Here is a 26655-nt window from a genome sequence, read left to right as displayed (position 1 = left end):
CATTTCCAGATAGAGTTCCTAACAATACCAATGAAAATACATTATGTGGTTATACTGTTGGGTTTCCCCTCTTTTTAAATGACATAACAGGCTTTTTGTATAGTAATGAGGAAATGGTGGGAAAACACAAGAAGATTAGATATCATTCATGAAATTCTGAGCTATTGCATAATAAAAGCTCTACATGGAAGGATCTAAAGACACTATTAGGCTTACAAAAAAGTACTCATAAAAAACATCAGAGATGCACAAAGAAAGAATGTACACTTACCAACTTTCTTGCAAAATACTCCTCATATACATCACCATGTTATTATTGCTTAATATCTCTCATTTGGTTGTTTAAAAGCAAATGTTTAATAGACCATCCTGTTTTATAGTGATTTCCTAGGGGGTTTAAATCAGGATACAGTATTAATGTTGCAGACAGTTGAGGAGTTAGAAATGATGTCCCAGCAGGTATTTTTAATGTCTTTAATTACTGTTTTCTCTAGGCTCTGTTCAGATAAATTAGGGGCTAATTTTAGACTAGTTTGAGAGTATAGTGTCTAGATGGTAAATATTGTGAGAAAATACTGGAGTGATCAATCTGAGTGAGTAGGTAAGGGCTCAACTACACTGCAATGTGCCTCATGATTGTGGTGCAGTTGTCACTGTCAATTTTGAGTTATTTTCTATCAACTACACGACATAAAGTTTACGACAAGTATTTCCAGTCTTTTTCTATGGTCAGCTGATACGTCTTGTTTGGTTGGCAGGGGATAATACTTCTTGTGGTGATTTCACACGTATCTTTTTGTTTTGGTTTCTGGCATTTGTGATTGCCTATATTTGTCCAAAGGGGCAGTGGCAGGTGTGCCCTACGTAATTTTGACGTTGATGTCTTCAGTGTGGTGTGATGCAATAGTACAGCAGGAACATTTCCATCTAATAAGGACTTCTCTTGCCCTGAGGAAAAAATTATATCTTTTAAAAATGGTTGTCAAGTGTTCTACCAGTTATGCACTGCAGCAATGACTCATAACTGTTTTGATAAGTACTTTTGTGGAGAAGGGAATAAAGGCTACTGTCTTTTAAATCGCTGCAGGGAGATATTATAATTTGATGGATTGTAGGCATTCTGCATTGACTTGCAAGGAACCCAGTGCCAAATCCTAACAAGGGCAAGACTGTCCAATCAGCTATCTCAACAAGTTACCTTCTGGCTTAAGAGGTCTGAAGGTCTTTGAATTGTTGGTTGCAGGGGGGCACCATGCTTCATTTAATTGTTCCGTTATTTTATTAAACATTCTCCTTTAATGTGGACACCTGTATGCTCACAGGAGCACCAGGAAGGTGCCCCATTGGCTGGACAGTTGACCCAATGTCACCCCCACAAGAGGAAAAAAGGGTGGAGGGAGGGAGCCATTGTCTCTCCTGTATCTCAGTGGATTGCTGCTTGGTGCCCACTCCCTACCCACATCTGCTGCTTCCTCCCAGGCAATCCCCACTCTTTCTACTCTAAACTATTTGCCAGAGGTGGGCAACATAGATTTTGCAGGCTTCTTTCTCTTTCTTTTCCCACTTCCCCACCCTTAAAGGTGAAGGAAATGGAAACATCATTGGTTGAAGCATTTCCAGCTGACACACACCCTTCATGGGCCATAGCACCTACCTTACTTCCTCCAGGCATCTTCTGCCACTGCAGCACAGCTCAGCTGAATAGGACAGTAGATTGCCTGTGGTCTACTCTCTGCCCGAATGCTTTCTGGGAAGCGTAGGGTGTTGTGGGAAGTGTAGTTCTTTGAGGATTTCCTATATCAGTGGTCCCATACCTTTTCTGAACCGCGGACCAGTTGGGGGTGGGGTTGTGCATGGGGAGCAGGGCACCCCCGTGCTCACAGTTGGGCAGGGTATGCTCGTGGATGGGATAGGCGCACTCGTGTGCATGCACAGGTGGGTGGGATGTGCTCGCGCACTTGCGGGTGGACTGGGCTTGCGCACATGCGTGGATGGGTGAGACATGCTCACGTTCATACGCAAATGGGTAGGGTACACTTGTGGATAGGCTGGGCACACTTGCATGCATGCATAGATGGGCGGGGTGTGCTCGTGAGCATGGGCTGATGGGTGGGGCACTCGCATACATGCATGGATACACAGGGACACTCACGTGCATGCATAGATGGCCAGGACGCACTCACACATGCGCAGATGGGCGGGGGCTGACATGCCTGTGCAGATGGGCAGGGCACTCTCACAGATGGGTGGGGTATGCTAATGTTCATGCATGGATGGGCGGGGCACACTCGTGGGTGGGTGGAGCACCCATGCGTGCAGGTGGGTGCATGTAGGGGGTGGGATATCTGTCTCTACGCCCCGGTCCTGCCATGGCCACGGACCGGCACCAGGTCACGGTCCAGAGGTTGGGGACCCCTGCCCTATGCATCACCCAATGGACAGGAAAGCTACACTTCCCCCAATAATGTAAGCCTCCCAGGAAGCACCGGGGCAGTAAGTAGGCCCAGACAGCCTACTGTCCAACTTAGCTGGGCTGCGGCGGCAGCAGCAGTGGAGGCTTGGAGCCAGTAAGGTGGGTGCTGGGGGACAAGACGTGTGGGCTTTCTAGAGGGAGAATGAATTGAAATGGCAACAATGAAAATATTTGGCATTTTGTTTCACTTCATCAAAATGCAGTTCCCTAGCCTGGTTTGGGGGGGGGGGGGGGGTTGGTTCATTTCGTGCCCGTCTCTAGTGGAGTCTGATATCATTCAGATAAACTAAAGAAAGAAATCTGAAGATGCTGACCACAGAGACTGGCAAAACGTCAGGAAGAAAAACCTTCAGAACACGGCCAAGAGCCCCCAAAAACCTACAACAACCATTGGATCCCGGCAGTGAAAGCCTTCGAGAATATAAAGAAAGAAAGCTTGTCAGAATTACATAAGGCTATTTCAAGGGAAATAGTTTAATATCTTCTAAATATAACATTGCATGGTCTAATGGCATTCTCCCCATTTTTGATAGGATGACGTCCCACTGCGGAGGGGAAGAAAAACAACTAAGAAGCGTGAGGAGGAAGTGGATATTGACCTAGATGATCCTGAGATTAATCACTTCCCTTTCCCCTTTCATGAGCTGATGGTGTGGGCTGTGCTGATGAAGCGTCAGAAGATGGCCCTCTTCTTCTGGCAACATGGAGAGGAAGCCATGGCTAAGGCTCTAGTGGCCTGTAAGCTTTGCAAGGCCATGGCCCATGAAGCTTCCGAGAATGATATGGTAGATGACATCTCACAGGAGCTAAATCACAATTCCAGGTTGACCATTTAATGAATTAATATATAGCTGCTTCAGTTTATTTCACACTAAAACTAGGCTATCGACAGCCACACGTAACAAAGAGTTTTGCAATGCTTCCCAAAAGGACTTAAATGTTCATTATAGTGGCTAAAGAAAATAGTTATTCTGATCATTATGGGATAACTACTGAGAGGATCTTCTGAAACATGTTTGCTCTTAAACCATGATAGAAGCATTCTCAGTGTCCTTGTGAACATACTGTAAAGAGGGTGTCATTTTTCAGTTATTCATAAAGGCTCAGTGCTTATATGGCTGAAAATAGTACCTTGAATTGTGTCCTAAAAGTAATGGAAAGGTGATGCAGATGCTAGAGCACTGGAGGGATGCTTTCTTGTAACCTGACATCAATGAGCTCCTAGCTTTTTTTCTGATCAAAGGTCTAAGTCAGTTCACTGACTAAAAAAAGGATGTTGGTAAGACTGAATTCCAGACATACATGCAGTCATAAGGGTAATTAGAAATCATGTATATTTCCCTTCTTAAGTATTCTCTGACAGCCAGAGTAGAGCTGTGGCTAATGCATCAGACTAGGACTTGGAAGACCTGATTCAAATCTTTGCTCAACAATTAAAAACTCACTTGGGTTGATGGTGGCAATGGTAAAACCGCTCCTTAAATATCTCACTTATCCTGGAAACCTACTACGATTTCCATATATCAAAATTAAGTAGATAGCACATAACATACAGTACAAGGTTTCCATAGGAAATGTGATTTTTCATAGACAAGTAATAGGGAACATGTTACTTCAGATGTGACTAGCTATCTGAATAACCAGGAAAGTAAAGGAGTCATGTACGAGCTAAGACTGAAATTATGAAACTCAGTGTGGTGCCTAACCTGGAGTGCCAATATTTGAAAATTCTCATGCCATCTTGGTCGGGTTTACCAGGGGGTGACCTAGTCATTGCAGCAGAAACTGTTTTCAGTCATTTTCATTCCATGTAACAGATTGCATAAGCTAACCAAAAAGTACTGTCTTGCAGGGATTTTGGCCAGCTGGCAGTGGAGCTGTTGGACCAATCGTACAAGCAGGATGAGCAGCTGGCAATGAAACTGCTGACCTATGAGCTGAAGAACTGGAGTAATGCCACATGCCTGCAACTTGCAGTGGCAGCCAAGCATCGAGATTTCATTGCTCACACTTGCAGCCAAATGCTACTCACAGACATGTGGATGGGGAGGCTCCGGATGCGTAAAAATTCAAGTCTAAAGGTTAGGATTGCTCTCAAAATCAAAGAGTAGTTCACATGTGAGAGGAAGATCACAGTGAATTAGCTGTAATTGGTTTAGTGATGTAAAGCAGTGGAAATGCCATGCCTTGTTCCATACAAAGCATACGCACTATATATTTTCCATTTCAAAAAGTGGCCGGCCAACCCATTTTGAAGTTTCAAGGATACCGTGATGTTAGGGAGGGCCCTGTCGCCAGTTAACGCATCATCCCTGTCACTGCCCAGTCACTGGGTACAATAGCCACTTGCTATCATTTTGAAACTTACATGTGTGAACATCAGATTCCTAGCTCACAAGATTATGTGTAAGTTGAATCTAAATGAGCAATTGGCATAACCCTAACCTTTTAATTGTGGTGATTATTGTTATCATTATTATTGCTTTAGGTAATTCTAGGAATTCTACTTCCTCCTTCAATTCTCAGCTTGGAGTTCAAAAACAAAGATGACATGCCTTACATGTCCCAAGCTCAAGAGGTCCAGCTTCAAGAGAAAGAGTCAGAGGAACCAGAAAAGCCAGTGAAAGAAAAAGAAGAGGAGGACATGGAACTCACAGTAAGGGACAAACACTACTGGAAGTGCTCTGTATTATCATGATTTCCTTTATTTACTGTTGGAAAGTTCAGTGCTTTTAGGGAGTGCAATCCATCAAGCATTCTGCTGGGAGTCCCCAAGTCAACCATTGCTGAGTACAGTGGTGCCTCGCTTAATGACGATAATCCGTTCCAGGAAAATCACAGTTAAGCGAAAACATCGTAAAGCGAAATAAAAACCCCAATTGAAACACATTGAAACCTGTTCAATGCGTTCCAATGGGGTAAAAACTCACCATCCAGCGAAGATCCTCCATACGGCGGCCATTTTCACTGCTTGTATAGCGAGGAATCCGTCCCTAAACACAGCGGGGAGCCATTTTAATTACCCGGTGGCCATTTTGAAACTGATGATCAGCTGTTGGAAAAACATCGTTTTGTGAAGAATTGGTTCCTGAAGCAGGGAACGGATTATCGCAAAGTGAAATTCCCCCATTTAGACCATCGTTTTGCGATCGCAATTGCAATCGCAAAAAGATTGTCGTAAAGCAGATTTGTCGTAAAGCGGGGCAATTGTAAAGCGAGGCACCACTGTATAAGCAGAGCTGAGTGATCTGTGCCCAGGAAGAGTACGAACTGCTAGCTACATCATTTATACTTTTCTTTTGCGAAAATATGAATACTTACCATGTCACAATAAGCATGCACATTTAACACTGGCTACATCTTGTACACAGTAATGCTTGAAGACACTGTGATGGTATATCACACTTTTGTAAAGGACTCTTATTTATACAATGGGTAGAGGAGAATTATGGAAAGCACAGACATATATTACTTAAAGATAGTGCCAAAACACCAGGAGTATTGTCTATTATTATTTCAGTGGCTAAATGAAATATAAACATGGGCATAACATGAGTTGCAAAATACTCAGTAATAATACCGGAGTAATATTTTACATAATGTGCCAAGACTTGTTAGTTACACCTGAAGATGTAACACCAATGCCATAACTTTATGTGGTGAATTGCATCAAGTCAAGAAATTACTGTAGACCACTGGTTCTTAACCTTTGTTATTCAGATGTTTTTGGACTGCAACTCCCAGAAGCCTTCACCATCAGCTCTGCTGGCTGAGGTTTCTGGGAGTTGCAGTTCAAAAACACCTGAGTAACAAAGGTTAAGAACCACTGCTGTAGACAGTATTTATTTGCTGAGTTGCATGACTCAGCACACTACTGATATCATCTATGGTGATTTCTTTATTTGAAGAAACTGGCCTCTTGAATCATACAACATTTTCCTAATTCTTTCTGACCTCCAAATTTTACATTGTTTGTGTTATGCTGGTATAAAATCCCAACAGGATTTTGACCGTTGCCATTTATCATTTTGTTATTCCTAGATTTAAATTGTTTAAAGAAGTTTTAAAAACTCAAGAATCCATTTCTGGGTAGATGTCTCTGGGTAGATACCGTGATGTTAGAGAGGGCCCTGTTTTCTGACACCATCAAAGGTTAACAAAAAGAAGTGCACATTGTTCAGTCATGTAAGCAAATAGTCAAATATATCACTTGTTACCACTGTAGTACTTATCAAACAATTTGCATTTATTTCCAACCCATTTTTACTATTCATATACAATCTAAAATAACATCTGTGTGAAACTCAGGCTAAAACAATAAGACCAAAAACTCTTGACCAGTTTTCACGTAAATCTGGCACACTCACAAAACAGAGGTGCAACAGATCTTGCAGTGCTTTGAAGACAGGCTTAGGTTCAGGATTAGGCAGGTCTCCAGGAGGTATTCTCAAATCAATTAAACTGAAGAGGGTAATAAATGGCTACAAGGTACCATTATATTTCACTTCATGATAGCTCTCATTTAATATTTTAGAGCCTGGTTGTTTTAAATGTATTTAGGAGTCTGAATTGGTTATCTATTGTCACTTGTGTACTGTAAAAGGGACTCCTCACTCCCGATTTCTAGGGTTTTGAGTCACATATTGTGGTTATGAAACACCATAGAAATTATTTTCACAAATAGGCTAAGGAATCATTTTTATATGAGATTTAAGATATTGTGGGTTTTGACTGAAAGCTGAACTACATAGCCTTTCTGAAACCATTCCATTTTTGTGAATCTGCAGAAACTAGGGATTATTATAGCTACTGCTGTTCCTGAAGATCAGTCTATGGTTTTGAAGACTGACTTCTGCTACTATCCCTTATGACTGACAGCTGCATATTTTTCTTCCTATTTATTTTTCCCATTTTGATTTGCTTTCCTTTAAAACACATGGAAGCATACATTAAACAATTATTGCTTATCGTAACAAACACTGTAATATCAATGAGAAGACTTTAAAACTTTGTCGTGCTAATTTAAATGCTAATTTGTGAATGAATATATGGCATATGAAAGGGAGAATCAAACCCCTTAACATCTCACTCCAGGTTCACTGCTGCCATCATCACAACTACTGTTCGGTTTTCCTGTACTCATGCTCCATTTGGAGAGAGAGCTACAGTATTTTTAAGAAAAGGTTTGCTTTGTTACATTTTGTTTAAAATGAGGCTGTTCCCTACAGGCGCTCAGCAGGAGCTGCCCCCATGATCTTACCTGCGGGCAAATAGAAAGCTCTGCCTACAACAAGAACCAAAATGCAGGGAAGCAGAAGACTCTAGGCACAAGATCAGCCTACAGGACCACTATGCAGGCAAGATCCTGGACACTGTCAAAACAGGAAAAGAAAGATCATAAGCCAGCATAAGTCTGATAAAGTTGCTTTCTTTTGATGTGAGCGTGTTCTTCTTAGTTACTGCTGGCTTCTGATCAATAAATGAAGTGCTTATTCAAACCCAATAAGCACAGCTTGTTTCCTGGGAATACAGTGTACTGAATAGTAACTGCCCACCATAATTCTCTGATGCCTTTCCTTTTCAAGTACCATGTGCTCCTCTAGTAAATTCCTGGCCTGACAATGTAGAAACGCAGGCTGCTGTAATTCATTGTCTTCTCCATTCAGAAATGGTGTGACTTCCCATGTTCTCTCCTCTCCAACCTCTGGCAGTGTTCATCATCTTCTACCTGTGTTTTCCCCCCTCCACCCAACACTAGGCTTGCTAACAAAAAAGGATATCTGAGGATCGTGTGTTTGATCAAACTTGACACAGTTCAACAGTAAACAACCAAGGAACTTTCAGATCCAGCAAAGATAATCTTGGTTTTGTCTGCTGTTGTAAATTTACCATTTCACAGCCTACCAAGATGTAAATGGTGTTCTTGTGCAAACATAAAGTGCATGTCTGACAGAGAAAAAACAAAATGTATACTGTTGACTGGAAAAAGAGGTGGAGAAACAAATGTACTGAGCAATCAGGGAGACTAAGTATGAAAGGCAAGCTGTAAAGAAAGCAGGAAGGAGTAGGCTGGAAAACATGAACTTCAGGATGTAGTGGGTGATCAGGGCTTGCAGAGTATCCATTCAAGATGGCCTATTGCCAGGTTGTATGTAGGCTTACAACCAGCATTCAGGAATGAACACTGCAAACTACCACGGTGCCAAACAGCTTCCTTCCCCACAAACTGCAGCACAATACAGCTTCCTCAAAGTTACTGATAGGTGCTTTACATATTCTTGCATGATTCACTCTAATTCATGATGAATCATACTTAAGCTGCAGATCAGAAATCAAAAGCCACCTACATGCATATCAGCCTTCTGGTACATTATCTTCCTTTTCCATCTTTTCTGCCTTCTCTCACTGAGAATGGTCAGCTCTTTGTGAATTACTTTCTCTTCTGCAACACTGTGAATAAGGGGATGTTTAGAATTTGCAGCCACAAAAAAAACCATTCCTGGTATTCGGTTTAAGCTGCTCACCTAAAACTTAAAAGAATTTCAAAATGGTTCTTTCTCTGCTTATGTGATTTCCGCTCATTGTTCTGTGGTCATTGCAGAGCAATTATAGCATAACAACAAAGAAAAGGAGTAAAAAAAAATCAGGAGGCTAGAAAAAAAAGGTCTGAAGAACATATATCTGTACAAATCAGACTGAGTTTGGCTTTTCATCACATTTTCCATGCATCTTTTAAAATGCAAAATGGAAATGGAAAACAATCAACCTGCCACATTTTTCAAAAGTATAAAAGTGCATCTTTCATCCAAAATGTACTTCTGGCTGTTTCTAGAATTAAAAAGAACAAAAAACACTGTTCCAGATCTTTTAAAACTGTAAAATAACATTTGCAACATATCATTCCTACCATAAATCTGTAGAATAATTCTCACCACTATCAATAAGTAAAGCATCAAATTCTGATCAGGTCCTAACATGTTAACAAGTCAGATAATTTCTTCTCCTCTTTGGAGTGCACATTTTAAGCTGAAGATGACTTGAACTAAGAATTTGAATTGTAGTCTTGAACTGCTCAACACTTGATTTGTCACCCCAGAAAGTATTTGGTTCTTCATTGTCCAGTACTCTGGGCAAGAAGCCCCTTCGCAACCCAGCACCTTACATCTTTCCTTACTTATAGTGTTACTGTTTAGAGTACTGTATATGTGAGTGGTGATGCTTTGTGATGTTGCCCCAGAGTAGATTTGTATCTACAAATAATTTATCAGACTGAAAATTGGAAAAGAAGCCATATTATTTGGGGGAAAACTAATTGGTAGAAGTTCATTTTCAGTAGTTAATGCTCAATTTGTAAACCAAGTCAAAGATCTTTTGTGGGTTTTTTCTCAATCTAATTTGTTGCATATAGGTAAGGTTGTTAAAAAGGTAGCAACTCCAGAAACCCCTAGAGGATGCGTCCCTACTTGATCCTTTCCAGTCCAGCTTCCGATCTGGCTATGGTACTGAAACAGCTCTTGTGGCTCTGGTACATGGTCTGAACAAGGGAGAATCATCCATGTTGATGCTGTTAGGATTTTCAGCTGCCTTAATGCAGTGGTTCATGATATATTGTAGAGGAGATAGCAGATAAAAACCGGGTCTTTCCAGACCAGCACTGCACTGGTTTTTATCTTTCCTGCACAAGGAGATACTGAGAGTAATGGTGGAGGACTGTCTATCCACTCCCCAGGAATTGTCATGTGGAGTCCCACAGGTTTGGGTACCTCTTGAACACATACATGAGACCATTATCTGTAGCTTTGGAGTTGGGTGCCATCGATATGCTGATGGTGCTCAGCTGTATCGTATACTAACTAAGTAACCAAAGGCAGCTATGACAGTAAGTCATTGTCTGTAATTAAGTGGCTGAAGGTTAACAAACTGAAGCTGAATGTAGGCAAGATGGAGGTGATTCTGGTCACTCAGCAACTGACTAATCCAGTGATCTCTTCTCTAATGACTGATGGGAAAAATTCCCCTTGTGAACCAGGTAAGGAGTTTGGATGTATTATTAGACCTACAGTACTGCTCCTCCTGGAGAAACAGGTGGGAATTGTGGCCAAATCATCTTTTTATCATCTGTCCCTGGTCTGGAAACTCTCCTTACAAAGAGAAGGTTGATGTGGCCATGCTGAACCATTCATCTGTGTTCTGGAGATCAGACTACTGTAATTTGCTCTACATTGAGCTTCTTTTGAAAGGGAAACTACAACTGGAACAACATGGGGCAGCTAGGTTATTTATGGGCACTCCCCATAATGATCACGTAACACCTATTTTGCATCAGCTGCATTGGTTGCCAGTGGTTTTTCAGGTTCAGTTCAAGCTGGTTATTACCTTCAAAGTCCTACATGGTTTGGGATTCATATACAGTACCTACTGGAATGCCTCTACCCATATGATCCCCCATGCCAACTGAGATAAAGCAGAACTGCCCTTCCGAAGGTGCCAACTATCAAAGCAGTACAGCTTGAGTGTATTCAAAAAAGATCCTTCTCTGCTGTTACCCCTATGCCCTGGAATTCCCTTCCTGAGTCCTGCCAAATATGATATCCTTATAAGCATATAGGAGGTGATGTAAGACAGAAGTGTCTTGGTGGCCTTTGGAAGCCAGGGACTGCTTTTCCACCATTTATGTGGCAAACATTTTTATATCTTAAAATTGTTTGTTGTTGCTTGGTTTTAATGTGTTTTATAATTTATATGGAGTGTTTCATTGTTATGTATGTTATATGTATAGTTTTGCCTTGCGCATTCTTCTGGGTCTCTTTGGAGAAAAGAACAGCATATACATGAAAATAATAAATAAATACAATTATCCCACTAGTGAGTTACACACTCCCCAGGAAGTCACGGGCACCTCTTTGGCATCTTCACCCTAAAGCTAGCTACCTCTTTCTTAGTGCTACTAGGTTAAACATTAGCCCAAGGACAAGCACACCCATACCTCTCCAAAATATTTGGTGCTGCCCCTTTAACTGTGCCATCTAGCCAGTGGTGCCTATATTATATTTGGTTGCTGAGTGAAAAGCTCTTGGTGGTATAACCTCTTCTTGTTCTTCTGGTTCAGTAATTCTAGACTGCTAAATATATTTCTTAGTTACACCTATAAATAAATGATAAGTTTTATTCAGAGGAAAACCAAAGGAATTTTTTTGGGAAATGCAAGAATATGGAATAAAAGAAAAAGCAATTTCTCAGGCATTTGAGATAAAGGATAAAACTCTGTGTGTGTGTGTGTGTGTGTGTGTGTGTGTGAGAGAGAGAGAGAGAGAGAGAGAGAGAGAGAGTACAAACTCACTAAGGTAAACTCACTAGAGAAATGCCCCCCTTCTTTCTCGTGTCTTCTGGTTCCTGTGTAGTTGTGTGTTGTGGTCACAAAGCATATATCCTGTGATAGTGGTTCATGCCTTTTTAACCATTCCACCTTCTAAAGGGCAAATTAGCTGTGGTACATTCATCTACACCCTTCTCAAGCTGGACATTTCCCCTTAATACTTTTCTCTGCCGCCTTTCACCCATTTAAAAAAATTGTTTAAGTACATTGCTATGTTGGCAAAACACCCTTGCTGGCCCCTCATGGCACCCTGCGGCTCCCTGGGGTGCCACCAAGCCAGCCAGGAGCAACACTAAAACTTTTGCTTTTTCACCAGCATGTTGCTGCTGCTGCTGCTGCTCTTCCGGCTCCAGCTTCGGCTCCTTCGTGTTCTTTGCTTCCTGTTCTGCCCCGCACCCCTCACCAATCCCCCTGCTCTACCTCCACCACTGCTACCACTCAGAGGAGCTGCGAGTGGAAAAAGTTTGGGAACCACTGCAGTAGGGGGACTGATGCTCCACATGCTTCCTTTTCAGCCATTCCTGGAAGACTTTGGGGGAGTGTCCTACTATTATACCTGTCCCCTCCACTTCTTGGATAGCCTTCAACTTTCTCCTTCAATTTCCCCTATCGCCCCTCTTCTCCCTTTCCCTTTAAAATCCTCAAGTGTGTCAAACCCTGTTTGACAGAAGCATACCAATGCACTGACATGCCACTTTGAAAATTGTGTTTTTAAAAAAAGAAATCAGACTGCAGCTGTTGGACCTGCCCGCCAGATATACAGGAAATAAGTCAATTTAGGAGTACACACTCCATGGACTGCAGTTAGTAATGCATGATGAAATGCAGAACAAAAATAGTAGTAGTCTCCCAGCAGGCTGGATTTGATGTGGAGCTAGCACAGAGGGGGAACAAAAGAATTGGTAATGCCTGTATGTCATCTGAACATACACACACACCCAAAAAAAGAGTCAAATTTCACAAGGAGGAACTTGGAAACATTTTGCTGGCGTGACCGCAGCCTAACTGGCTCCCTCCACCTAACCGCTACTTTTCATCACATTTCCAAATACACCAACCAATCAGCATTCAGCCCTGCACTCAACATTCTACCACTCATCTGCCAATCATCCTAGCCTACGCTTATCACTCATGCATCCACCGCTGTGCAACATATAAACCTGTTCTTATTTACACACAGTAATAAGTGTGTGTGTGTAAGGATCAGGGGATGTACACACACACACACACACACACACAGAGAGAGAGAGAGAGAGCATATATAGGTAGACTGGGTGAAATTGTCCCAAGGGCACTCATTAAATAACGAGTTACTGCATTGAGATTGTTCATCATTGGATCCAGAGCAAACTGAGTTGTTGGCCACCCATGGAGACCAGCCTATGCATAGTTTACCTGATGAGACCCAAACATAGAATCCAATTTAAATGCCGTATGTCAAAGTCAGCTATAATAGGAAATAGGCTTGCTTTGATACCAATAACAAGCATGATTCAATACATCAGATAACTTTCATCTTGCTACAGATCGGGGTATTTTCTGAGCTCTCCTTGTTTTTCACCTGAGCAGTAGACGTTTACCAAAGATCTATTCAGCCCTGAGGTGGAACCACAGTGAACACTAGCTTCTCTTTGATGGACCCTGTGAAAAAAAGTTCTGTGCTGCAGATTAGGACGTGCTTCTGATACCACGCCAGCACAGTAATTTGGCAGAAAGTTTAATTATTTATTCTAAATAACACCTTTCCAGTCTCTCATAGCTTTCTTCAATTGGTTTTGCAGTTCTTTCTTTCAAAAGTATTTTTCTTCTTCCATGGCATAAATTAATAAAGAGATACTTTGTGTTATGCTGCTTTCTAGGTCATGTATTCACTGACAGAGTTGATAAGCTTTCTATACCTACCGAAACTTTCAGGCAAAAGAAATGATAGACTGATAGCTTGATGCTAGTACTCCCCTTATAAAGATCCATTTAATGACTAGTGATTTGGTTCTGCAGTTCCTTATATAAATGCAAACCTCAAAATGCAAAAAACTGATTATATTATCTGTTACATAGAGTATAATAGCAGTCACCATATATTGATTCACCAATCAACTGGATTATTTCTTCTTTTTAATTTAATGCTTCCACACCAACTTTTTTTTCCTCCCTTTTTTCCCCTGTATTATTTTTATTTTTATTTTTGGTTTATACTCATTTAGAAGTGCTCAGCAAATGACATGATCCTGACAACTTGTCCTTAGTAGTGCCGAAAGGGAGTTGGTCCTTTCATAACGGCTCACATCAACAGCATCTGACATCATCCAGTGCAGGCAGGGACTTCAGGAAAGAATGTGGGCTTTTCCAGTAGCATGGACTGCAACTGTCTCATAACACTGTTATTCAGTTGGGTCAGAATGATGACAGGGCTCGACCAGATAGAACAAAAGCTGCACTCTCCCGTCCTGGTTTGTCCCTGTTCATTATGAAAGAATATGGGACTTTATAGATTTGTGTCCAAACTTGACTTTCAATATTCACTTCTATAAAGCCTCTTGTCTCCCAAGAAAATCTTGAAAGTTTAAACAAACAAACAAATGTTAGAAAATCCAATTTCCTGCTAGACCTCTGTGTGTGTGTGCGCGTGCGCGTGTGCATGTGCATCTGCATCTGTTGTACCTGAGACCTAATTGGAACGTGCAATCAGAGAACAGGAATGAACTCCAATATGTTGAAATAATTCGAATAATATTTGGCAGTTTGGGGAAGCCTAGTTCCCTGTTGGAGCTTCTCTTCTGAAGTTTTTCTCTTCTTATTGATCCTAACTGAATAACTGAAAGATTCTGATCTGGAAGCTCTGATCTTGGAAAATGGAAAACAAAACAAACTCGGCTCCAAACTCAACCTTCCCCAACAAAATCCGAGACAAAGAAAAAAAAATGCCAAGAGCCCCCAAATATTTCAGACAGCCAGTCTTAATTGGAGATTCTTTCATGTTTTCTGATGGTCTTCCATCCCACAAATATCAATCCTGATTCTGCTTTGTTTCCAAAATTAGTTGCATTCAGAATTTTGTAGTAATGACCTATGCTTCTTAACTGACTGATGAGGTTGTCTTCTGTGTTTAGTGTTTTGTGTGTAGGGTTGCAGTCTTAGATTTATATAATCAAATCACAAGAGAGGTGGATCTAGCTACACTTAGAGAAGACACAACGATTCCTGTGGATCCTAAGATACTAAAAACTTTAATATTGCTAATACTATTGCAGTCCAACAACCTCTGGATGGTTACAAACTGCCCATCAATTAACTGTATCTTTATAGGAAAAACGCAGTTTTTGAAAAGTTCGAGGTACCGTCTTATAGACACTTAAAAACGGTAGGGCTTATTTTGGAGCAGGTATAAAAAGAATGCCAGAAATAAAGACTCATTAGCAAAACAGACTTAATTAACATGACACTTGAAATATGGAAAAATGTAGGCAAATGCTCTGTAGCACCACAATTAAAAGTATGCCTGCTTGCTGCCCTTTACTTGCTGATGGACATTTCAAAATTCCCTAACATTTGACACTGTAACTCTGCATTTAAAACCTAGAATTCAATGTAATCACTCTGTTTGCCCTTATCTATCATGTTGTTTTATTGAGCAACTTTGTTCTCTGTGAAATCCGAAGTAATGTCACTGCTTTTGTTAACAAATTGGAACAAGTTCAGAGGGCGGCAACAAGGATGATTAGGGGGCTGGAAACCAAGCCTTATGAGGAAAGGTTGAAAGAACTGGTATTCCTGCACTGAGCAGGGGGTTGGATCTGATGGCCTTGTAGGCCTCTTCCAGCTTCACATTTCTGTGATTCTATGATTGTGCTTGCTGGCAGAATCTGAATGAGATGCTAATAAAGAGAAGAGAAGTACCTACCATTCCCATTATCTTCAGAGACCACTTTCCTGCATGTTTTTTCCCATCCCCAGGATCACCACTGTTCTTTAATATTTCAGTTTGTTGTATTCTGGTCTACAGAAGCAATAGAAAGCTGTTCTACAAGAGAAGAGATTTATGGAAGAGATTCATGGGTTGTATTTATATTTGTGTTGATGTTGGTATGGTTCTGATGCAACATTTGAAGATGCAGTCAGTGTTATAAATGACTTTACATGTACTATTTCCCAAAGTGCTTAGTTGAGGTGAGGTGACCTGATTCTTAGTATAAGACTGAAAGTAGTGTGTATATATTTTTGTTGGGTGCTGTCTCATCACTTGATCCAGTGCAACCACATTTGACAATTGTAGAGTAATCTACTATAGCTGTTTATGTTAATTTTTTCCATTGTAGGCAATGTTGGGACGTAGCAATGGAGAGTCATCATCACGAAAGAAGGAAGAAGAGGAAGTTCAGAACAGACACAGATGGATCCCTTTTGGACGCAAGATATATGAGTTCTACAATGCCCCAATAGTTAAATTTTGGTTTTATACTGTAAGGAGCAAGTATCATTTTGTCATTTATTTATAATGACACAAATCTCCATAGACCCCTTTCATCAATATGTTTGCATTGCATGAGTAGAGCACTGTTTTGAATGTCAGAGCACAAACAGATTGTGCTATAAATATTATAAATCTATTAATTAAGAAGAACTCAGGTCCCTCTACATACTACAGAACAAAAATCAACAATAGAGAAGATATTTTAGGGAAATATATTTACTCCATGTCTCACAAATTTAATGGGAGAAAATTGATTTTCTGTTCCAAAAGTTGGAGATGCCCAGTTGATAATCATTCCTTTTCTCAGAATTTTAAAGCAAGTTTTGAAACATTCACTACGTTGGGTTAATTAACAACTGGATCAAGTCCCCGAAGTCCATTTGAACAAGCAATTTGTTTATTTTAAAGCCTTCCCACACAAAATATTTGTTCAGTTGTCTTTGCCCTTTTGATACAGTACTGCACTGCAGGGTCCACACAACACAAGGCTGAAACTAGTGTCAGCAGAATCAAAGTGAGGGGAAATACCTGTTTTCCAGCATTTTATTTACACCACTGCTGGGTGGTAGTATATTTTTGCTCTGAATTGCTGCACTGCAGAGTCTGTACATGTGGACGCTAAGGCCAAGATGATGTGTGGTGACCTGTGCACTTTGTGGGTACACCTCATTTCATGACTTTTCCTTACTGCCATTTCTCTACCTGTCAGTCTCCATTCCACATGACTCACTGCCACTTGCATTTAGTTTCTTTGGGGACTTAGCTGTTCCTGGTTTTTCATTTTTATTTTTTACATGTCATCACTTTTGCATTGTAGCACAAAACTGAAAAATAAAAATGAATTAAGTGAAAACGTGAAGGTTTGAGAATAGTGTGTGGGCAGAGTGGAATAGGAGGGTGGAGAAGATATCAGCCATTCATATGGTCTGCTTTTTTATTTGTTTAATGTTATCAATTTTGCAGCATAGCACAATGTTGAATGCTTTAAAAAAAACTTAAAATTTGAAAGCACTAGGGGAAAACCCTGAGGTTTAAGAACTGGAGGAAGGAGGAGAGAATGAAGTTAGAGAGATGTAAGAGAAGATACCAGCTATTCTTACATTCTGCTTTTTAAAAAATTTTAAAAATTTATTGTATTTTTTCTGCTTTTCGATTTGTTGCAACCAGAGTGATTCATTACATTATATTCCATTCATTTAATCTTATCTTATACTCTCTAACATAGTATTGATCTAATCTATTCTACTTAAGTTGATGTAGATTTCATCCAGGTATAAAGAGGTTCCCATTTATTTTTATCCAATCTGTCATTTAATGTATCTGTCAAAATATCCATTTCTGCTAGTTCCAAAATCTTTTCAGTGAATTCCTTCTTTGTCGGGATCTCTGTCATCTTCCACTTATTGGCATATACAATTCTAGCTGCTGTTATCAAGTGTAAGGTCAAGTATGTCTTGTTTTTTTCTAGTACAGGTGCAAATATATTCAGTAGGAAGCTTTCTGGTGTCAAAGCAATTTTAACCCCTAAAATATTCTCTATTATTTCATGAATCATTTTCCAAAATTCCTTGGCCTTATTGCACGTTCACCACATGTGATAGAAGCTCCCTACTTTCTTTTCACATTTCCAGCACTTTAACATTTTAATACATTTTTGTTAATTTCTCTGGTGTTACATACTATCTATAAAACATTTTATAAATATTTTCTTTTAGATTTATAGATTTAGTCATTTTAATATTCCATTCCCAAATTTGTGGCCAGGCCCTTAATTCTACATTATGTCCTATATTTTGAGCCCACTCTACCATGCAATCCTTCACAATTTCATCTTCCATTTTTGCTCCATTAAAGTATTATATAAACCTTTAATCAATTTTTCCTCTGAATCCAGCAACCCCTTATCCAAAGGTATTTTGTCTTTCTGAAACCCTATACCTTTATCCTTTACGTATCTTGATTTCAATAAGTTTATCAACCACCAGTCTAGGATAATACCTTGTTCTGCCAGTTCATCTTTGTTTTTTAGATTAAAATCCCTATCTAATATCTTGGCATATCTCCCGATTATCCCTTGAGGCCACTTCTAATGGAGCTACCCATAATGGTATCTTTCTGTAATGTTGTACCTTAACTGTCTTCCAGACCCATAATAAAGCTCTCCTGATCAGATGTAAATTAAATGTTTTGCATTGCCTATCATCTTGGTACCATAGGTATGCATGCCAGCCCAGTCTTAAATCATGCCCTTCAATTTTTAAAAGTCTCTGATTCTGTAGAGTAATCCATTCTCTCACCCAGGACAAAGCTGCTGCTCTTTAATAATTCATCCAAACTGGTAGACCAAACCCTCCTCTTTGTTTATTGTCCTGAAGAGCCTTAAGTTTTATTCTTGGTTTTTTCCTGTCCCAAACAAACGTGTTCATTATCTTATTCAGTTCTTTTTAAAAGTCTTATTTTAATACTATTTGAATTGTTTGAAAAAGGAAAACTAGTTTTGGTAGTATATTCATTTTTATTGCCGCTATTCTGTCCATTAAAGATAATTGGAGTTTAGTCCATTTTTACAAATCTACTTTGATTTCTTTCATTATTTCCATGTAATTGTCATTCATTAATGTACATGGGGTTTTTGTCATATTAATTCCTAAGTACTTCAACTTGCACATTTCTTGACATCCAGAGAGTTTTTGTAATTCTTCTTTTTCTTCTTTTGTCATGTTTTTCATCAAAATTTTTGTTTTTTGTTTATTTATTTTAAGACCTGATATAGATCCATATTCAGTTATTTACTAATGTTTCTATTGACATCATAGATTCTTCTAAGATTATTACTAGATCATCAGCATAAGCCTGAATTTTGAATTCTTCTCCTTTAACCTTTAATCCTTTGATTCTCTTATCTTCTCTTATTTGTTGATTCAGGACTTCCAGCATAAGAATAAACAGTAGAGGGGACAGCGGGCATCCTTGCCTTGTACCTTTTTCAATTTGAATAGTTTCTGTCAGTTCTCCGTTCACTTTGATTCTTCCTTCTTGTTTGAAATATATTGCCTTCATTTCTCCTATAAACTTTTATCCAGCTTCCAGTAATTGCAACTGTGTTAGCAGGAAATTCCAGTTCATATTGTCAAAGGCTTTCTCTGCATCGAAAAATATTAGGGACATCTGTTTTTCATGGTGAGCTTCATAGTATTCCAAAACATTCAATACTATCCTGATGTTGTTTTTCATTTGTCTTTTTGGTAAGAAACCTGATTGGTCCTGATGAATGATCTGCACCAAAACCTTTTTCAGTCTATTTGCTAATATTGATGCAAAAATTTTATAATGTACATTCAATAACGAAATTGATCTATAGTTTTGGATTTCTGATTGATCAGTACCTTCTTTATGTATCACTGAAGTTATTGCTTCTTTCCATGAAGTGGGCATTTCTTTTTCTGTTTCTATTTCTTCAATTAATTCTTTAAAAGGTAGACCTAGAACCTCTTCAAAGTTCTTGCAGCATTCAGCCAGTAATCCATCACTTCCTGGAGATTTATTATTCTTTTTTTTCTAATAGCTTCCACCACTTCACATATCATTATTGAGGAATTCAAGATCTCTTTATTTTCTTTAGATAATTTCTTTAACTGAAACTTCTGTAGATATTCTCTTTGCTTTATTATTAATTTCCCTGGTTCATTGTATAGCCCTTGATAGAAATCCTTGACAATTTTTTTTTATTTCCTTCTGCTCCCATCTAGTCTCTCCTTCCTGGTCTTTAAGGTTTATAATTTGGCTTCTTGTTTGTTCTTTTCTCAATCTATAGAAACACCATCTGCCTGCTTTTTTTAAAAAAAATGTTTCACTTGTTTTATCTTCATTGCCATTTCTGACATCCACCATAGATTTATTTGATGTTGTACTGATTTTATATTATCTGCTAGTTTTTCAGTTAAGCTATTTTGTTTTGACTGTTGTTCTAACTGGAATAGTTTTTCTCTAATTCTTTGTATTTTTGTATATTTTTTTCTTTTTTTGTCTTGCTACATGCTTTATAACTATCCCTTTTAACTTTGCTTTTCCTGCATCCCAGACTACTCTCATTGATACATCTGGGGTTTTATTTTCCTTAAAGAACCAAGACATTTCTTGCATCACTTCTTTCTTAAAACCTTCATTCTCCAGAGTGATATTTTATTTTGCATATTCAGTTGTAAAATAACTGGACTGTGATCAGCAAAAGTTCTTGGCAATATGTCTATAGTCTTCATCATTTTTATTCAACTTATTGGCATCCAACGTCCATCTATTCTAGACCAAGTCTTATGCGAATTTGAATAGAATTTATAATATTTCTCTTTTTTATGTGTTGCTTTCCATGCATCTACCAAATGAAATTCTTCTGCTATAGACCGGAAGGTTTTCAGTAATATAATCCTTCTTTCTTTTTTCCCTTTTCTTAACGTCTGACTGTTTATGTCCAATTTTTTATCTAGAACTGCTTTTTTAAAGTCACTTTTGTATTATGGTGCAAAAGTGAAAACTAAAAATAAATAAAAGTAGATAGCATATTGGCCAAAATCATAAGGTTTAAGAACAGGTAAGTGTTGCAGAGTTTTGAATTCTGGTTAAATTCCTCTAGCTGCACAGCAGAAGTGTGGGGATTCACAGAGGAGAATAGCTTCAGGTTCCCAAAGTAGACCACCCCTTTTTCTTATAAACCTGACACTTACAGTCTCAATAACTCACTTTGAGACGCTTAAAGGAGAAAGAATAAAATATGTCATTGCTTAAAACTGAATAGGTCAAACAGCAGCTGAAAAACATGACTGCCTTTAGCAACAGATCACAAAACTAAATAGAGGGTGGGAAAGCACTGACAGAGAGGCAGTGCTCTCTTTGAATTCAGAGGTAGTAGGAAACTGGGTTTCTCACTTTCAACACCGAAATGGTCAGTTTTAAAATTGACAACCCAACATTTAACTGTTGCATATGAAGGGCCACTGTCACCCATAGTTTGTGACATTTCATCATGTCTTTACACCTTTCCCTTGGAGAAACAAGAACTTGATTATGGTCCTATGCCCTTCCACATTGAACTTTTCTGGAGGTACTGCCATGTTCACTTAGGACCCGAATATGAAAGATAAGTTAAAATCATAGGTACAGTGGTGCCTCGCATAACAAGCGCACCGTATAACGACGAATCCGCATAGCGATCCCTTCTCTGGATCGCTAATGCGGAGGCATAGCGTCGGTCCCTATGGAAAAAACTCGCTTACCGAAGACGGGCCGACAGGTGGCAGGAAGGAGCCACCGCAAGAGTGATGCGGGGCCGCGCTGGCTGGGGAGGAATGCAGGCGGGCAGGCAGGCAGGTAGGCGAAGGCAGGGAAGCCGCGTGCTCGTGCGTCCTCCCCCCCACTTTCCCTCTTCCTCCTCGTCCTTCTCCTGACACCCCCGGGGAGGAAGGCAGGCGGTGAGGTAGGCAGGCAAAGGCAGGGAAGCTGCTCACTCACGCGTCCTCCCCCCCACTTTCCCTCTTCTCCTCTTGCCGATGCCTCCCCAAGCCTCCCACTGAATCGAGCGATCAGCTGTTCGGCGGTTCTAAAATGGCCACCGGATGCCCGAAATGGCCTCGCGCAGCGTTTTCGCGCCCTCCCCTCGCTTACCGAGGGCGCAAAAATGGCTGCCGCTATGGAGGAAACTTCCCTGAACGGTAAGTTTAGGGCCCATTAGAACACATTAAACGATGTTTAATGCGTTGCAATGGGCTTTTACATTCTGTTTAACGGCGATTTCACATAGCGAGGGTTAATCCAGAACAGATTAACCTCGCTATGCGGGGCACCACTGTAGTTGATTTTTCCACCATTGAATACAGACAAATTGGCCAATACAACCTGCAACATATAGCTTCCTAGCTCAATTTTTTCTGCGAAAGGCTCAATACTTGTCAGCACCCCCTCTTTGTGGGTAAATCAAGGAAGGAAGAAGGGAATGAATGAAGCTGGGAGGACAGAGGACATAGCAACTGTTCCTGCACCCAGCTTTTTAAAAATGTCATCGCTTTTGCATCAGAACACAAAAATGAAAGCTAAAAATTAAAAAAAAAAAGAAAGCATTTGTCCAACAACATGGTTTAAGAAGGGTAGGTGGGTAAAATGAGGGGAGGGAAGAAAGAACAAAGTAGGCAGAGATGCTGCACAGAAAAGAAGCAAAAGGGGCCAACAGATTGTTACAAGTGAGACATCAGGGAACAGTTCTGGATTTGTGTAGACAGGCAGTAGCAGGACAACCCACTGCATCCCAATATGATCAGCAGCAAATACTTTTCCCATGGGTGGACACCAGTACCAAAATTATCTATTCAAATCTGCGACAAAATATACCAGTATGACCCAAAGCAACCCCAAAACAACCAGCAACAGCACCCCAGTGTGGAGAAGACCTTAATCATTTCAAGAAACCAGGCATAGTCTGGTTTTTCCTTGAGTTTTACTCTCTAAACTTTTGCAGTTGGAGGAATTTTGTGCTGTGAGTTGGGACTGTTGCCACTGTAAGGAATAATTGGACCAGAATCTCAGCCTTTTTGGTACAAAACCTGTTATTGTTGTTGCTGCTGCTGCTCCTTTTGCTGCTGTTGTTGTTAGTGTCTGGGAATAAAAACATGATATAACTACATTAAGTAATATATGTAAGATGAAAATTTGTACACAGGAAAATTTGGATTTATGGATACATGTATATATATATTTATATATTACAGATGGCATATGTTGGATATTTGATGCTGTTCAATTACATCGTGCTGGTGAAGATGGAACGCTGGCCTTCCACACAGGAGTGGATAGTCATCTCGTATATTTTTACAATGGGAATAGAGAAGATGAGAGAGGTAATGTTCCCTTGAATGATATAAATGAAAAACTGCTTTCTGTGCTTCCATTTTCATTGTAAGAACAACCTGTTCTAAACTGTATCCTTAAAAAGAGCTTGGATTCTGAGAAATCCTCCTTCACTCATGAGACTACTGAAGAGTAGAAGAAGCTAATTTTTTGCTTAGTTCCTTTTTCCTGCAGTCACTTGTGTCCTATAACATCTTGGTTGGGGCAGTGATTGGGGACATTCTGAAAAGGCTACAGCAAACATGTCCTCCCCCTTCCACTTATAGGAGTATCTGCTGGAATAATAATCTCAGAACTTCAGAGCTGGAAGGCAGCCTATGGATCAATGAGTCCAGCCCCTGTCAAGGAGACACAGTGGGGGAGTCAAGCTGCCAACCTCTGGCTCCACAGAGACCTAAACCACTGAGCTATCCAGGAATAAATGTTAAATTGGATATGGGATCCTCTGACTAAAATCAAAATTATTGAAGCCTTTTCTAGTAAAATTTCAGACTCTGGTCTTAAAAGTTTTCATAAAAATGTCTCAGAAAATTAAAATATAGTAGTCAGTCTTTAAGGTGCCACAACATTTTTGTCTTTTTTTTTTTTTTGCCTGATATAAAAAATGAAGTTTGTTTCTTCATGTGCTTGCATTTTAACTGTGATTGCCCAAAACAATATGGTCATACTTAATCTAAGGACTCTAGAATCAGGAAAGAAAATAATATTCACCAAAACCACAAGAGGGCTCTTGATCATTGATAAAAACTTCAAAGAATTTCAAAGAGTTGAAATGATTACGGAGGATGATACTGCTGTTGAGGTTTTGTGTAATTCCTCCCAGTAAATTATTGTTTCTTTTCTTTTTTTTTTCTTTTTTTGGTCCTTGTCTCTAAATAGTTTGAAAATGCCAGTGTCTGCCTAGAGAGCATTCATAGAGAATGTCTCCAGAATGGTCCAAGAAATTATGCCTTTCTGGAAAACAAATAAAGTCATGTAGTAAAACTCCAGTGCCATATTAAGTGGTGGATCCACAACATTCCTCTTTTTAAGAAAGGAAAAAGGAAATAAGTCAAATGTTTGCAGTAATTATCCTTATATACTGTATTTTTTGTTCCATAAGACGCACCTTTCCATAAGACGCACCAATTTTTTAGGAGAAGAAAACAGGAAAATATAATCTGTTTTCTTCACTCCACAAGACGCACAGACTTTCCACCCCCCTGTTTTGTGGGGAAAAAGTGCGTCTTATGGTGCAAAGTACTTTCAATACTTAAAATTACTAACATTGTAGCCTGTTTACTGGAAAGATGTGTAAACTGACAAGAGGCTTAACAAAGAGAATAATATATTTCTTGGATTCAAAATGCAATGAAAGTTGTATTAAGAAAGCATGTAAAATGCGAGTAGATAAATAGGTACCACCACGGTGGGAAGGTAACGGCATTCCATGTCTAGTCATGCTGGCCACATGACCACAGAAACTGTCTTTGGACAAACGCTGGCTCTACGGCTTGGAAACAGAGATGAGCACCGCCCCCTAGAGTCAGCCATGACTGGACAAATTGTCAAGGGGAACCTTTACCTTTACCTTAAAGAATAAAGAAAAACAGGACCTTTTAAAGCACCTAGTATATATAGTAGAAAATTAGATGCTAAATTAGATGCTTTGAAAATATGTAATATAAGGACTTGATCTTGCCCTGTGAAGTTTGTATTACTCTAAAGCATTGCTATAATGTAAAGAAATAATCAAGCACAGTGTACACCCTGTATGCATTTTTGGTCACATCCAAGTCCAGACAATACTAACTACACAAAGAGTGAAATCCTGTTTTACTGCTATGCAAAAGGCCCAACTTTTGGAGGCAAACTGCCTGAAGTTAAGAAATTGGTGCAGACATTACATAATGCACCCCAAGTCACGCAACTCAGTAGGCAACAAATAATGACTACATATATCTTAACTTGAGGCAATTTGCCTCCAAAAGCTATGCCCTTTGCATAGCAGCACAACAGGATTTCAGCCAAAGTCTCCTGAGTACCACGGCCATGCCATATAGTGGCTGGCCACACCACTTCATCCACCCAGACAGTCAGAACCCCGTGCTCTAACTGAAAGGTGAGTCAGGATAAGATGGGTCCTGACAGAGCAAGATTACAAGGAGATGTTATTTTTGTGTTAGACATTCCATAATAGATAATGGCTGAAATCCTGTTGTGTAGTAGGTCTCACTAAGAGCAGGCCCATTGAATCAGTGAGGATTTGGGGAGTCAACTTCTCTGTAAGTGACATTGATTCAAATGGACCTACTGTAGTTGTGACACTTTAGCATAATTAACTTCAAGTACAGTGGACCTATTTAGATCAATGGAACTTAAAGAGATGTTAATTCACCAAGTCCCCACTGATTCAGTAGGCCTGCTCTAATGAGACTTACTGTGCTGTAAACACTGCCTTACATAAGACATAGGGCATAATAAAAGCCTGCCTTATACCAAGTCAGATCATTGATCCATCTAAGGACAGTATTGTCAGCACTGGCTGGCAGCAACTCTCCAGGGCTTCTAGGAGATACAAGAGATGGAACTTGTCTGCGTTATATCACATGCTCAACATGCCAGAGGTGTAAGGATGGGGAGCTTTAAGGATCCAGCTGTCATATGGCTCCTGCAGCTGTGTACAGGTGACAGATTCCAAGAAGCCATTGTGAATAGCTTCATTTGACTATTCATATTCTATCTCCTTCTCTAGGATGTAGATTGGTGAGTCATTAAGCCAGATAGGGCTAGGGCATACATATCCCATCTCAAGATGGACTTCAGGTGACCTAGAGATCAGGGCACCACTCCAAACTATCCTTCCAAGTGCTTCTGTTTAACTGCATGATTGTGCCTGATTCAAGAAGAGTGTATCAGATTGAGTTTTCCTTTTAATAAGGACACTTGCTGTGCTTTCTGGGGCATCTCTCTTTCATGTTCCCCACATCCCCTCTTTCATGTTCTCTAGATACTAATGTCAGAACCTGGGAAGCTGCTGCAGAAGGTGAAAGTGTGGCTTCAAGAGTATTGGAACGTTACCGATCTCATTGCTATTCTCCTGTTCTCTGTGGGCATGGTACTTCGCCTCCAGGACCTGCCTTTCAGGAGTGATGGCCGTGTCATCTACTGTGTCAACATCATTTACTGGTATATCCGATTGCTAGACATCTTCGGGGTGAACAAGTATTTGGGGCCCTATGTAATGATGATTGGGAAAATGGTAAGAAATGTTTCCCATCCTTCTTTTCTGTGTTGCATATTCTGACTGAAACAGTATTCTATTTTGTTGAATGGAAACCAATATTTGTTTCTCATAAGTTCTCGATGTGATGCTGAACCTGGCCCTATGCAACTCAAAACCCTTGCTTTTAGCCACCAGAAAACATGTGTTTTCCAAGTCCTTCCTCTGTGCCATGCTCG

The 26655-nt window shown here is 39.9% G+C and overlaps 1 protein-coding gene across 8 annotated transcripts in view; it reads left to right on the top strand.

Annotated features, from left to right (window-relative positions):
- Positions 1-26655, top strand: part of TRPM3 (transient receptor potential cation channel subfamily M member 3) — a 534030-nt gene that overhangs the window by 475911 nt on the left and 31464 nt on the right. For all 8 annotated transcript variants that reach the window (XM_078385072.1, XM_020798619.3, XM_020798621.3 and 5 more), the window contains 6 exons: positions 3007-3296; positions 4326-4554; positions 4962-5129; positions 16166-16309; positions 23076-23204; positions 26204-26455. In XM_078385072.1, the coding sequence (XP_078241198.1) occupies positions 3007-3296; positions 4326-4554; positions 4962-5129; positions 16166-16309; positions 23076-23204; positions 26204-26455 (1212 nt within the window). The remainder of the gene's footprint in view (positions 1-3006; positions 3297-4325; positions 4555-4961; positions 5130-16165; positions 16310-23075; positions 23205-26203; positions 26456-26655) is intronic.

The sequence above is a fragment of the Pogona vitticeps genome, chromosome 2, assembly GCF_051106095.1.
Source record: "Pogona vitticeps strain Pit_001003342236 chromosome 2, PviZW2.1, whole genome shotgun sequence".
NCBI lineage: Eukaryota > Metazoa > Chordata > Lepidosauria > Squamata > Agamidae > Pogona > Pogona vitticeps.
The sequence above is the reverse complement of the archived record's forward strand: the minus strand, read 5'-3'. Positions and strand labels throughout refer to the sequence as shown.